Source organism: Pseudorca crassidens, chromosome 2 (assembly GCF_039906515.1).
Source record: "Pseudorca crassidens isolate mPseCra1 chromosome 2, mPseCra1.hap1, whole genome shotgun sequence".
NCBI lineage: Eukaryota > Metazoa > Chordata > Mammalia > Artiodactyla > Delphinidae > Pseudorca > Pseudorca crassidens.
In genome coordinates, this window is record NC_090297.1 from 180,273,615 (window position 1) to 180,289,164 (window position 15,550).

The following is a 15,550-nucleotide window of genomic DNA, read 5'->3' on the forward strand; positions in this document are numbered from 1 at the left end:
TTTCTTATGTTCTTCTAAATATCTTTGAAATAAATACTTGGTTTTAAAAATATTGATGAAAATAAAAAGGAAACAAAAGCACTCAACTGATGACTTGGCCATCAGTCTTTGAAATCAAATAGAAGAGAAAAAACAGTAAAAATAACACATCTAATAGATATTGTTGAAATTAATTTGAAGCCATTATTTTCACTTGAACAGTGGAGTGGCATCTTAAATGTTCAACAACTGCAAATAAAGTGAAAATCTGTAAAGTAAAATCACTTCTGAAAATACTTTAAATTCTCCGTAAACATATATGTGTTTGTGTACATACATTAAAAACCTGTATGGTAATATGTTTACATAATTATAAAATAAACACATAAATGTGAAGGTATTTACTAAAATACATTTGCAAATATTTATAGCATTTTAAATTATATAAAGGAGTTATTGACAATTTAATTTATATGCATTTAATAGTATGGGAAGCAAATCATTTGAAAGGCAGATCTGTATGGGTTAAAAGTAAGATTCAGGGAATCTGATGGCTGGGTTCCATTGTGGTTGTAGCACAATGTCTTTTGACTTTGAGGAAGTTGCTTAAATGGCCTGCGGCTCAGCTAAATGACCGATTGTGGCATGAAAGTCACTCAACTTCATTCCTTATCAGTAAACGCATATTAAAACCTCAGAGAATTACTGCTGCCTGCTCACCAGAATGTCTAAAACTACAAAGATGGAAGACATCAGTGTGTTGAGGGTGTGGAGCAACTTACACACTTGCTAATGGGAATGTCAATCGATATAGACCTTTTGGAAAAGTGTCTGATGGTCCCTATCACACCTAGAGATATGCATACATTATGTCCTAATATTCCACTCCTAGGTATGTACTCATCAGAAATGAGAACACGTGTTTCCCCAAAACCTCATAATTTGATGTTCACAGCAGAACTATGTGCATTGTCTCCAAACTAGAAGCTACCCAGATGCCCACTGACAGACACACAGATAAATAAAATGTGGCATATTCGAAGAATTGAATATCATACAGCAATAAGGGTTAATAATCTACAGCAACACCCAACAGTGTGCTGGAATAATCTAAACATAGTTTTTAATGGAAGGCTCCAAGCACAAAAGAATAAATGTCTTATTCTCTGATGTATACAAAGTACAAAACCAGGCAAATCTGTCCCCTGTTCACAGAGATCAGGAGAGTGTGTCATGGGGCAGGGGGGAGGGGGGACTGAAGCGGGGGCTGGGCCTTTCCTCAGAGACTGCTGTTCTTCACCTCTGTGCTCTTAGCACGTGTGTCTTCACTTTCTCCGTATTCAGCAAACCATTTGCTTACATTCTCTTTACGCATATTATATTTCAGTACAAAGTTTAAAAAATTCAGCATTTCAGTTTCTTGATTTTTGAATTATTAAACTCATTCATACCTAAGGAGAGTGAGCCTGTTGCTTTATACACACATTTATAACAAGTCCTTAAAAGACTAATTTCATGGACTGCAGGTGAAGCAGTCTCCCCAAATCAACCAGCACTGCCTTCCTGCCAAAGTTTAGTTCTGTTGTCTGGGTCTTGATTGTGAAAGCATTGCTTAACCTCAAGTTCTGTAAATGATTTCCGAAAGAGCTTTTATTTATTTATTTATTTAAATCTTCTGAGGTCTACCGACGGTAGATCTGAATGGGGTCTAAATAATTGGAGGGTTTATGAAATGCAGAGAATATCACCAGTTATGCACATTCCAAGAACCTGAACGTTTCCAGTGAAGAACATGCCTGGGTTTTATAAAAACAAAGCAAGGGCAGGTCAGGACATTAGCTTTCAGTGGGAGTGCAGGCTCAAACTCTGGCACTGCTGGGGCTCCTGGCTGATTGTTTTCTTTTACTTTGCAGAAGTTTCTGATGGGCGGGACATCTAGCAATGGCTTTAATCCCTAAGCTGGGTTTGGACTTCCTTTTGGAGCAAGTAGTTTCCTGCACTTTCCATAGTTTTTAACAGAGGAGAGCCTGACACAGTGTTAAGCACTGTCAACTACTAGATGTGCCCCTGAAGGGTCCCCAACATGAGATTTCCAGCAACAGTTGTGTGGTTTATGTTATGGACTGTTTGTGTCGCAAAAGGTAAGATTAAAAAAGGAAGGCTTTTTTTTTTCTATATTGCAAAACATTTGCTTACATGCTTTTTACGGTGGTAATGAAAATTTGGTCTAGAAAATGTGTTTAATTACTGTGCTGTAGCCTAGTATGTGAGATGCTTTTGACACTGTTCAGTTTGAAAAATATAAGCAGCTTATTTGAATGGCACATCTAATTATTCATCATAATTTTATTTAATGTAGAAGTTCAGAAAATGTTTTAATAATTATCTTCAAAAAATGTGACATGTCATGATCATTTCCCTTGTGATTATCATAAAATGTCATTTAATTTTTTTGCCTAGAATTTTCACCAAAATGCCTATGTGAATGTATTAAGAAGTAGGTGAACATAGAACAAGAAAATGAATTAGACAATAAAAGCCTTCAAGCTGCAATGATTGGACTTATTTCAGATAGAGATGTGAACTCTTGCTAAAGAAAAATTGATTTATCATTTACAATTGATATTGCCATGGCTTTAAAAGTCTTGGAGACAGCCATCACTTGTATCGTTTGAATGAAAATGTATAAATTTGAAAAAAAATTGAATATGCAACCTTTGTAAAAGTTACTCAATAGGATTTTCTTCCCCTATGGTTGATATAAGATATGCTAGTAGGAAAGCCTTTAGGAGTAGTGAATCTGAGTGCAGGAGTTTTTTGCTGATACCAGTAAGAATTTATGGATAATTAAATTTACTTCTATCACTTTTCCTTGATAGATGAAAAAGTTTCTTCTTGGAGCAAATTTGGTTTCCTAGTTCATGATAGGTAACCAATAATGTGATACATGTTTGACTGACATTTTTTTAAGTTATTCATAAATTCCCAACATTCTTCACTAGGTCAACAAATTTCAATTGAATGCTTATTTCAAGTCAACCTCTAGGCAGTGAGGAATATTAGCAAACAAAACAAAACGCCTGTCCTTGAGGGTCTTTCAATCTAGAAAATAAAGCCAGATGTCTTTTTTAAGTTGTATCCTTTAGTAATTTTTTTCAGGCTTTTCTCAAATGTGTTTAAGAGTTTTTGAAAGATAGTCTTTTTCTCAGTTATACACACTAATATGCTATTGCTTGATTTTTAGCTTGTAAACCTTATATCCAGCCACTTTTTAAACTAGGTGTACAATCATTTCCCTGTCCATAAGAACATTACAACTAATAATAACTAATATTACAACACAATATACCAAAATATGACTATATTGGCAAAGAGTTCTGGAGCAGTGTTAATGTTACCAATAGCAAACATCTTTTTCTTTACACAAGTGTTTTTGTCTTTTCTTTAATAGGAATACTCTTAGTGCTTCACGATTTCCATATTGTTTGCTGAGGTTTTACATAGATTGCATTTGTCATGCACGGAAGACTTGTTTGGTTCCTAGCTCAGGTTTAAAGCTAAGAACCCATGCTAAATTTAATGAAACTGTTTCAGTGATGACAAAGTGGAATTTGACACATTATTAAAATTGGGTGCTACAAAGTGTAAGTGATAAAAAGTAAATAATAGTGATTTTAAAACTCCCTGCGTCCCTAATTGATTCCAGCTGATTCATTTCACTTGTATTTTATATCTCATGAACGTATGTTGGAATGTGACAGCAGTTTCTGCTGGTGAATTGAGCTTTAGCACTACACGCATTACAGTGAGAGTGGCTGTAAATCTGGCCACTTCCCAGATAAAGTACAGATTTGGTATTTAAAGTAACACTTACATTAGCCTCATGGCTTTCCCAAAAGCACACACAACGCACAACCAATTCCATCAGTCTAGCCCTAACAGAAGTTTTACTCAACAGAGTGGCCTTGATCCTTAAAACTATCCACATCTCCTTCAACATTTGCCTCTGTTTTTGTCTCCCACGTAGAAATGACGATGGAATACAAATTGAGAAACTGAGAAATCCTAAACTGAATACTGAATGCTAAGTTGAGAAAGTGAGAAAAGACGGTTGTGTATACTCTCACGATCTGCTTTACTCAACTAGAAACTGCATTTCAGCCTTTCCTAAGTGGTCTCCATCCTGTTAAGAGTGAACATTCCTCAAAAATACTAATCACTACTAAAGAGGAGTAGTAACCAACAGCAAGAATTTATAAGCTCAACTTTCTATTTTTTTCCCCCTTTTTAGAAAAGGATATTGGAGACCAAGCAGTACCTTTTTAACGCAATGGGTGGTCTGCGTCTTCATCCCTAGCTGTATAAGAACGTCAGCTGCGTGCCGGGTAGTTCACCCCAGGCTACTAAGAGCCGGGTCAGATTTACAGAGTTCAGAGTAACCGTTCCTGAGTTATACCACATCGTTTCTGCCTTCTGGAATATCTTGTGACCAAGCTTTTCAAGAACTTTTAGATTTAAGATCCAAAAAGCGTATACTCTTTGAAATTAGCCACGGCCCCAAAATTCCAGGCTGCTTAAAGTAAATAAATCAAAACACAATTGAAATATGTCCAAGTGCATGCTGGCTATGTTGTTTGGAGAGATGTGTTTCCTAATTCTGGAGGTTTAAAGGGCAAAAATGTTCTTTCAGGACCTGAAATATGTTACATATCAGAGAGCTTCTATTCCAACAGAGAGAGGAGAATTTATTTCTTTTTACTATATTGTTTCAAGTACAAGATGGTTTTGAATTTGAATTAACTAATACAAAAAAATCTATATTATGATCATAAGAATTAATTATAAATTCATAAAAGTTACTCTTTTTTAAGGATAGATGTGAATATTATGTATATTCATCTAATCCAGAAAACTTGTGATAGCGGTTTATAATCCTAAATTCTATGTTTCAGTTCCAGTGTGATACATAAGAATTCCCCGTCTCCAAAAAAATCCCACATTTTCAGAGGTAGTAGTGTGGGTATTTACCTATACGGTGGGATCTAAAGTGGAGCAATGGCCCAATTGTCTTCAACATCTTCCCTTCTCCTAAAATGTTTTACCTATTAATAATACCATAAACTCAACCAGTCTGAAACTTATGTGGAGTGACAATACTCTGAGTAAGAGTTGGGACAGTTAAATTTAGTATTATGCACCACAATTATGTGAATTATTATCCACAGTAAGTTTTCTGTCTGATAAATTTTCTGCAACAATTTTAATGGGCAGAGGTAGAAATGAATGAGGATGAGGTAAGAACAGGACCCAGCAGTCCTGGAAGATGAGGTTTTCTCAGGAAGGAAGATCTGATAGGGGAAGCAGTCTCGTGGGTACTTTGACCAGGGGTAGAGGAAACACCCCCAGGAATGTCACGAGAGCGAGAGCCTTGCTGACTTTAAGTTTAGGCACAGCCTGGGGATGCACTTGCTACTCTTCTGCCTGCACGTAATTTCAAATTAGAACTAAATTATTTAAGTATTGCTAACAGTATTCTTAGCTAGAAGTAAGTTTTCAAATATACGTGGAAGCACAGTTTAGGGAGCATTCTTTATTTGGGGCCTTTGGGTGCTAGGGCTGGAGCCTCGGTCCGAGTTGGCCCACTTGTTTATCCCCTCCATCCCTGACGGTTTCACAGCCTTGGGCATGTTTCCTTCTTCCCAGCTCTGTTTCCTTCTCCTCACCCCACACACCATCCCCACCTGCCTGCCTGTGAGAGTCTGCCAACCAGCCTACCCCGTGCTCACTTAACTAACGTGCACTTTGCCCACTTCTTAACAGCTTTAACCAGTCTCAGAACACAGTGTACAAAACGGACGCTATGCCCCTGAAAAACTAAAGTGTTACGTTCTAGCTTAAGGTTATAAGGAAACACTATAAAAAATGGTTCAGAGAGAGTAAAGTAATGGGACAGAGAAAAAAATCACAAAACTAATAAAAAGAAAGGGAAAGAAAAAGAAGTGACAGAGCACTTTTATTTGTTTTGACATTTTGACCGAGAGAGCCAAGTTTCTCCTAACCCTTGTTAAACAGAACTGTAATAGATAGAAAAGTGATTATAGAAATGCTCCTTCAAAGGTTCCCCGAAGTTTTTTGAGCTAAATTAAAATGATTCCTGACTTCAAAAAATATAACATACATTCCAACATAGGACACATAGGAGGTAGAATGGAATTTTACAGATGTTAGATTTCTTGGGTTCATGCAACAGAGGTTTAAGTGCACTAAACATTTGTTCCCTTATCTTATCTTTTATGTTTGTTGCCGTCTACAATGCCTTTTCCCCAGGTTACCCATAATCTACAGATAAAATTGAAAGTCTTCGGGATAGCTTCACATTCACTCATCCATTCATTCATCTATTTATTTGCTCATTCAATGATCATCTTTTTTCTTTCGAGTGACTGCTAAGTAAGTACCAGGCACCGTGACAAGCACTTTCCGACAGGAGGTCACTTAGGAGGCAAAACAGAAGGGACGATTATTGTATTTTATCATATAAAGTATTTTGATGGAGATAACTGAAAACACTGTAGGGTCACTTAGGGAAGGCAAGATGCTCAAATTGGAATGAAAGGATGGAGTAGGGTGGTGCTAAGAAGTTGGTTTGTAAGAGGTACAATGAAGAGAGAGAAATATATCAGGGTTGTGATGACATCATGGGTAGGTTTTGACGGATTGTGGTGACGGTCCTTATTCTTGGGGAAGTTACATTCTGATGCGAGGATAGGTACATAAACATAACTATGAACCATGAATTATGTTGTGAAGGAAGTAAAGTAGGTGCTGAGAGGAAATAACAGAGATGGGGTAGTGGGGTGTCTTGCCTACCTTGCCTAGAGGTAAGTGGACCACTTGGAGGAAGTGGCTGAAAGCTCCGTGAGCTGTTTGTATATTTGGAGATTAATCCTTTGTCCATTGCTTCATTATACAGCAGAAGCTAACACAACATTGTAAAGCAGTTTTACTCCAATAAAAAAATAAAGAAAAATACACCAAAATAAATAAATAAATAAAGTTTGTGGAAAAAGCACCAGAGTTTTAAAATATCATTTGAAGTAAAAAATGTAATGAATATGAGAGCTCTTTATATGTAGTAAATATGTATACACAGAGTAAATATTGTGAGAATCTGGTAGAAAGACAGTATGAAAGAGGTGTATCCTTGTCTTTTATGTCTGGGTGTTAAAAGCAAGTAACACACATGATTACTCTTTGGGTAAATGCATTGCTTTAATAAAAATCATTTAAATTGAATAAGTTAATTGATAAGAAAATTTTATTACTTTTTTCCTTGCATGAGCTTAATAAAAGGATAGGAATTAAGTTTATCAAAATGTTAATATATTAGTGAAAAGTGGTTCAACTCCACTCACAATGTTGGCATCTACATTTGAAATTTAACTAATTAATTTTTCCAGTAACCTAAACGCCATGAAATGGATCTGAATTTAGAAAGTGGAAAACACACATATTATCCTGTAGTTAAACACAAAATTTCCATGTAAAAACATGATCCTTAAGTTGAAAAAACAAACCCAAAAACTCGGGCTTTTTTGGGGAAAGACAGTTGCTGGTAAGAAGAGGCACAGGCGGTTTGTGTTGTTTTATGGTAGGGTGTTAGCACCATCTAGTGGAGTAAAAGTATGTTTACTTAAATTTTAGAAATCAAAACTAATGTGGAATCATCGATTACAAAGTTTCCTAACAAATGTGCTAAACATTTGCAAAAAAGTCAGAGAAAAATTAGTGCATATGAAAGCCCACACAAGTGCTATTTATTACACAAAAATGAAGTTTCATATGGAGTTTCTGTTCTACGAAATGTAGAATGTGTTTGTAATGGGATCCAGCTCCGTTGATTATTTTTTCCCCTTGCCTTTACAAAAAGAAATTCTAGAATAGAATGTTAAACCATTCTTATAAAACCAAGTAAGAAAAGGAGTTTAACAATGAAAATTATATCAATAAATATATATATGGTGAGAAGTATCTGAATTTGCCAATTTAAAAGTAATATGTTAAAAGTCAACTAATGAAATCACCCTAATATCAAGGGTAGTTGTATCTAAACTAAGCAGCAAGAAGTATTAAAAAGATTAGCAATTATAATCAGTAGGCATGAGCTTCATTACTAATTTTATGTATTCCCTTCTTTATATGTCATTTTGTTAAGGAATTACTTTTTTGGAAAAAAAGAATCATACGGTACATGCAGATTCTATTACTTTAGTATCTTTATTGTGAAGTATATGAGTGAATAAAATATGAATGTACTGTATTTTAAAATAGTTATAATTACCCATGTCAAGAAGTAGAGCATTCCCAGCATCCCGCAAATACCCTTGCGTTTCTTCTAGATTAATACCCCTTCCTTTCTTCTAGAAGAAAACATTACCGTAATATTTATGGTAATTATATTTTTGCTCTTCTTTAATACTTTTTAACCGTCTATATACACGTACCTATTATATATGTCTGTTCATAACTACAATTTTCTGAAAAAAGTAAGGATTCAATTTTATTCCATTTCACCTCCACTGGTTTCTAATTGCTAACCTGCCAGAGTGGGTTTCAATTTGAGATTGTCAATCACATTTACACAATACACTTGACCTCTCCAGTTCCAAGGTTACTGAGCTTCAAGAGATAATACAGAATAGGAGTATAGCAGCCGGTACAAGAGCTTGATGAAGATTTCGGAAACCCGGACACATTATCTCTTTGAATTTGTAGTTAATAACTAACCTCCTTACTAGAGTGAAAACACTTTGAGAGCAGATATTTTCTCTCTTTATCCATTTTTTTTTCCTTCAGAGCTTATATTAGTGCCCAATATTTCCTGAATTTAAGAAAGAATAGTATTAGAGAATGTGGTGCAGCAGTTAAGAATAATATAGTAAAGTATAATTATTTATCTGGAAAGTTATTCTTACAAATCTATGTAGATTTAATTTCTGTACAGTAAAATATATATCTTATATATATTAAGACTTACATTTGCAGATAAATGAAGGCTAACAGTGATATTATGATTAATAATAAGAAATATACATTTTGGCCTTAATCCATGGTTCCTGGCACACAGCTCCAAAACTCTTATAATTTCCTAATGAATACAGAGCAAAGGAAGTATCTTTGGTTGATAATTTTTGGTCTTTTGTTCTCAGTCCTGAAATAGCTCCAGAGGATCAGACGTGAAAGTAGTGTCTTTTGTTATTCACAACAAGCTTCTTTTAACCACACCTAAGTTTATGTTAATGAGGTGATTTTTGGAAAGGCCCTAGAGAACCAAATGATGGGGGCTGGTTGCCAGGAGGAACCAACCACTTGATTAGAAGGTTGGAACTTTTAGCCCCACCCTCCCCACCCTCCCCCAGTCCCCAGTCTCAGGGGTTCTGGGAAGGGAGGCAGAACTGGAGGTTTAGTCAGTCACCAAGGGCCAGCGATTTGATCAATCGTGGCTATGTAATGAAGCCTCCATAAAAATCTCTAAAGAATGGCATTTGGAAGCTTCCAGGTTGGTGAACACAGGGAGGTGCTGGGAGAGTGACACACCTGGCCCTCCACACCCCTTCTTCCAAGTCTTGCCCTATGCATCTCTTCTATCTGGCTGTTCCTGAGTTGTATCCTTTCATAACAAACTAGTAAACTAGTAAATTAAAAAAAAGAAAAGACTTACATTTGGATGGACCTGTATAGTTTCTTTTTTAATAAAAAATAACCTAAACCTACTGCATTTTTAATAGTTATTTAAACACCTATTGTGTTTTAATTTTTTTGTAGATTGTCAAGAACCCCCTCCAAGAAGAGAAACAGAAATTCTGTCAGGTTCTTGGACTGAACAAACATATCCAGAGGGCACTCAGGCTACGTATAAATGCCGCCCTGGATACAGAACTCTTGGGAGTATTGTAATGGTATGCAAGGATGGAAAGTGGCAATCTCTTCATCCTTCGAGGATATGTCAGAGTAAGTCGTTCCTACATTTGTGAAATCTGTGAAAACTTTTAGTTGTGAAAATGCTGGGTGCTACTATGGAAACGCTGGCTGAATTCTATCACTATTGTCATTTAAATACAAAATGATGCATCCTCATTATTTTCTTTTTAACTTTTCATTTTATATTGGAGTATAGTTTATTCACAATGTTGTGTTAGTTTCAGGTGTACAGCAAAGTGATTCAGTTATACATACACAAGTATCTATTCTTTTTCAAATTCTTCATTGTCATTATTCTTAACAAGGTGTTGTCATCTTCCAAAAGGTACAGATAACTTTGCCATTTTTCACTTTTCCATATTTTCAATTCTGTCCTCTAATACAATATCAAATATCCCTGTCCTCGAACTCATGTAAATTGTTAGTCCCCGTGCTGCATACTAACATTACATCCTTTTTTTTTAATTTTAGAAAAGCCCTGCGGACACCCTGGAGACACTCCATTTGGTTCTTTCCATCTTGCAGTAGGAACTCGGTTTGAATACGGTGCAAAGATTGTTTATACCTGTGATGAGGGGTATGTAGCCAATAGAAAAAGAGCCTTCTAATTCAGATAATTCATAATGGAAATAGTAAATAGAAACTGTACTAATTTATGTGTTTAAGGTTACTATATTTTTCTATGAACATATTTATAAGTAACATACAAGCAACCTGAAAATTTAAACTATCATGGAAATGATTATATATTGATACAATTATCATCTCCTCAACACTGAAAAATTAAAATGAATTATGATTACTCTGGGAGAGTGTAGTTATAGGAGAGTGGGAAAATAGCATGCATATAAATAAAAATTCACTGCAGTGAGCCCTCACTACATTCTATTATGTGCAGAGTATTATAGGAGTTTGATATGTCAGGGGGATCAAGAAATTACACATGGAATCATTATTCTCTTTCCATTTATTTCTTGAATTGAGGCAGTAGAATAAAATATTTTAAAGCTTAGGCTTTGGAGTAAGCCTATATTCCAAAACTCTACCACTTAATAACTATATGTATATTTTTAAAATATCTCTTTACTCCCATGTCCTCACTTATAAAAGCAGAAACATATCAAGTGCATCACAGGATTGGTGGGAGAAATAAATACGACACATGCTTGTGGCCCTTAGAAGAGTTCCTGGGATATTGTAAACACCCAATAAGTATTAGTTCTTATAACTTAGTCTCTCCTTGGTCACTACCAGAGGGAGATTTTTCAAAGAGTTTTTGCCCCAATCTCCGAAATATCCCTTTCCAATCCAGGCTAATCTTGTCCCTTTAAGTTCCACCCTTGACCTAGCAAAAGGGGTCAAAACTCATAAACTTCTCCTACTAGATTCCCTGAATCTCAGTAATAAATAATATTTATAAAATCTCAGTAATAAATATATTTATAATTATAATATCTATAATAAAGAGGTTAGTGACATACATGCTTTGACTCTGGCTCTGTTTAACTCATCTTTGCCACGTCCGTCTTGTATTAACTATGGATAAACTGTCACAGACCCTGTAAGAGCAACTCTTTCCACCACCCAGCTTGGGCTTTCAACAGGACTAGATAATTGTCAGTGAAATAAAAGTCCTTGGACTGTTGTAAGGTCAGCATCAGAGGGGATATAAGTCTTCTGACCCAATAGTGGAATCTGAACATAGAGTGGGTTTACTGTATCCACGGTTTCTGCCAGCCAACCCACCCTGTGTGTCCCCTTGTCCCATCCCCCTTTTGTCTGCTATGTACCCATTTAGCTGAATACTAGCCACTTAACAGAATACTCAATATGGAAGACCAGTTTGATCCTCCTACAGGGAGGGAGTCTTATAAGAGGCCCTCTGCACAGTGTTTCTTGTATTTTGCCAGCTTGGGGTTGCAGAAACACAAGCCCTTACTTTTCTCCAAACCAACATTTGGACAATCTCTCTATCTTTCTCTCTCCCTCGATGTACATGGGCCCTAGCATTACTGACCTTTTCGAGTCGTCTTAACAAGGGTCCTTCTGCCCGGTGTTCTTTCAGCCAATAGAATGAGACTTAGTTGGGTTCAGAAGCAAAGGAAAGCTTCATTTTTAAAAAAATTATTTTTTATTGGAGTATAGTTGATTTACAATGTTGTGTTAGTTTCTGCTGTACAGCAAAGTGAATCAGTTATACATATACATATATCCCCTCTTTTAGATTCTATTCACATATAGGTCAGATTGTCATACTGAGTGAAGTAAGTCAGACAGAGAAGGAAAAACATCATATGATATTGTTTTTATATGGAATCTTAAAAAAGGGTATCAATGAACCTATTTACAAAACAGAAATAGAGTCACAGATGTAGAAAACAATCTTATGGTTACTCGGGGCGGGGGGGGGGAAAGGGGAGTGGGGAGGGATAAATTGGGAGATTGGGATTGACATATGCACACTACTATATATAAAATAGATAATTAATAAGGACCTACTGTATAGCACAGGAATGCTTCATTCTCCCAACAGGTTGCAAGTGAGCAGGGCTGCTTTATAGGGTCTTGTCAGCTGGGAGGGGGCAGGGCAGCCGCTCTGCTCAGGATCCAGACCACAGTGCTGGGTGCAGCATCTCTGCACATGGCCTGATGCCGCCATCTTGGATGGAGTGTCGTGTGCAGGGTCTGCACATGGCCCTAAGCTGACGTTTAGGGGCAGCCATTTTGAAGGAGGAACTCTAGTTTGAAGAGCCAGGTGCAATTCCTCTGCAGGTGCGACCCTGTGAGCCAGTGAAACTAGACTAAGCACAGCGGGGGTGGGGGAGGGAGAAAGGTTAGATTTATTCCCCAGATTCTAGTTTTATTCCCCAGGAATTGTGAATGGGCTTTGCTGGTGACGCTAGGCGGTTTTGTGTAGAATTTTGCAGAACTCCTGAGAGAGATTTGGGCGAGTGGATGAGTCCCTGGTGTAGATGGAAAATATTCACCAGGAAATCATCTTTTTCCATTATAAGGTAGAGCCAAGAGAGGAACCAGAGAAGAACCTTTAATAACCAATTATTTTGTTCCTTCGTGTGACAGAGGCACAGAGTAAAAGTTTGACTTCAAGTTCTGTGACTCCCATTTACTCTGTTGAAATGTTTTCTTCCTGTAGAGAATTAGGAACAAATCAATCCCAATCCAAGAAAGACACAGTGTTTTTTGAAGGAGAAAATTTCTTTTACTTGTGTAATTTGCAGAACAACTCTTATTTGCAGACAAAGGAAATATTTGTTCTTGTAGAATTCTTTAGAAGTTCATGAAAGACCATTTTTCAAAATTCTCTTTTGTGGTTATCAAAATGCCTTCCATTATTTATTTTTTGAGAAAAAGGTTTTGTTTGTTTGTTTTGTTTTTTGCCTCCAACCGTCCAATGTAATAAATATTGAGAAGGATGCTTTGCCTTCATCTGAAGCATCTGGGGATGACTGGACACTGTACACCTGCCCAAGGACCTTGCGTTAAAGTACAGCATCTTTGGTTTTAAGATCAGACTTGATGAGTTACTATAATTCGACATTGAATGACTTCTGTAAGCCAACTTGACTCAGTGACTGCACTCTGGAAAGCATCTCGGATCTCGGGGATGGAGATAGGGAGATGGAGACCAGTGCTGAAAATAAGCCACACTAAGACATTTTTGTTAGCACTATCCTTGATCATGTAAAAAGCCCAAAGCATCCAGAAAATATCACAATCATGGAGAGTAGGAGTATGGATAGAAATATGGAAAAAGAGTGGACGGGGGTAACATACAGTGACCTGCTGTTTACTATCATGTTTTTACCTTCTGTTTTTGGTGATTGTTCGTGGAGCTTATTACATTGTTAAATGTACCTCATTAGTGAAAAAATAAATTAATGAAGGAATAAAAGTGCATTGTGCATGAAACAGTAATGAGTTTGTGTCATGAACCAAGGGTTATGATTATTCCAAGTCCATACACCTGAGGGTTTGAGGGCCTTTCTTAAGAAAGGAAGGAGGGAAGTATATGCTGTTAATTTTCCATGAAATGGTGTCAAACTTAAAACTGGGCATAAACACGCATTAGCTCACAACTCCGTTATTGTTGGTTTTCAGGTATCAGATGCTGGGCGAGGTGAATTTCCGTGAATGTGAATCAAATGGATGGACCAATAATATTCCCATATGTGAAGGTAGATGTAAAACTGATTTACAAGTATATTAAAACATATACTTAAAATATTAGGATTTTTTGAAATGTCTTACATCAAATATTCATAAAGTCTATAATTAAATATTTCTTTTTTTTTTTTTTTTTCAGGTCACATTTCTGTGTGTGTTCTTTTTTTTTTTTTTTTTTCTAAACATCTTTATTGGAGCATAATTGCTTTACAATGGTATGTTAGTTTCAGCTTCACAACAAAATGAATCAGTTATATATATACATATGTTCCCATATCTCTTCCCGCTTGCGTCACCCTCCCTCCCACCCTCCCTATCCCACCCCTCCAGGCGGTCACAAAGCACCGAGCTGATCTCCCTGTGCTATGCGGCTGCTTCCCACTAGCTATCTACCTTACGTTTGGTAGTGTATACATGTCCATGCCTCTTTATTGCTTTGTCACCGTTTACCCTTCCCCCTCCCCATAGCCTCAAGTCCATTCTCTAGTAAGTCTGTGTCTTTATTCCTGTTTCACCCCTAGGTTTTTCATGACATTTTTTTTTTCTTAAATTCCATATATATGTGTTAGCATACGGTATTTGTCTCTCTCTTTCTGACTTACTTCACTCTGTATGACAGACTCTAGGTCTATCCACCTCATTACAAATAGCTCAATTTCGTCTCTTTTTATGGCTGAGTAATATTCCATTGTATATATGTGCCACATCTTCTTTATCCATTCATCCGATGATGGACACTTAGGTTGTTTCCATCTCTGGGCTATTGTAAATAGAGCTGCAATGAACATTTTGGTACATGACTCTTTTTGAATTATGGTTTTCTCAGGGTATATGCCCAGTAGTGGGATTGCTGGGTCATATGGTAGTTCTATTTGTAGCTTTTTAAGGAAGCTCCATACTGTTCTCCACAGTGGCTGTATCAATTTACATTCCCACCAACAGTGTAAGAGGGTTCCCTTTTCTCCACACCCTCTCCAGCATTTATTGTTTCTAGATTTTTTGATGATGGCCATTCTGACTGGTGTGAGATGATATCTCATTGTAGTTTTGATTTGCATTTCTCTAATGATTAGTGATGTTGAGCATTCTTTCATGTGTTTGTTGGCACTCTGTATATCTTCTTTGGAGAAATGTCTATTTAGGTCTTCTGCCCATTTTTGGATTGGGTTGTTTGTTCTTTTGTTATTAAGCTGCATGAGCTGCTTATAAATTTTGGAGATTAATCCTTTGTCAGTTGCTTCATTTGCAAATATTTTCTCCCATTCTGAGGGTTGTCTTTTGGTCTTCTTTATGGTTTCCTTTGCTGCGCAAAAGCTTTTAAGTTTCATTAGGTCCCATTTGTTTACTTTTGTTTTTATTTCCATTTCTCTAGGAGGTGGGTCAAAAAGGATCTTGCTGTGATTTA

The 15,550-nt window shown here is 36.5% G+C and overlaps 1 protein-coding gene across 3 annotated transcripts in view; it reads left to right on the plus strand.

The window, feature by feature from the left end:
• Positions 1 to 15,550, plus strand: part of LOC137220140 (complement factor H-like) — a 131,880-nt gene that overhangs the window by 30,732 nt on the left and 85,598 nt on the right. For all 3 annotated transcript variants that reach the window (XM_067729783.1, XM_067729781.1, XM_067729782.1), the window contains exons 4-7: positions 1,893 to 2,120; positions 9,805 to 9,990; positions 10,432 to 10,537; positions 14,080 to 14,156. In XM_067729783.1, coding sequence (XP_067585884.1) covers positions 2,063 to 2,120; positions 9,805 to 9,990; positions 10,432 to 10,537; positions 14,080 to 14,156 — 427 coding nt within the window. In that variant the 5' untranslated portion in view covers positions 1,893 to 2,062. The remainder of the gene's footprint in view (positions 1 to 1,892; positions 2,121 to 9,804; positions 9,991 to 10,431; positions 10,538 to 14,079; positions 14,157 to 15,550) is intronic.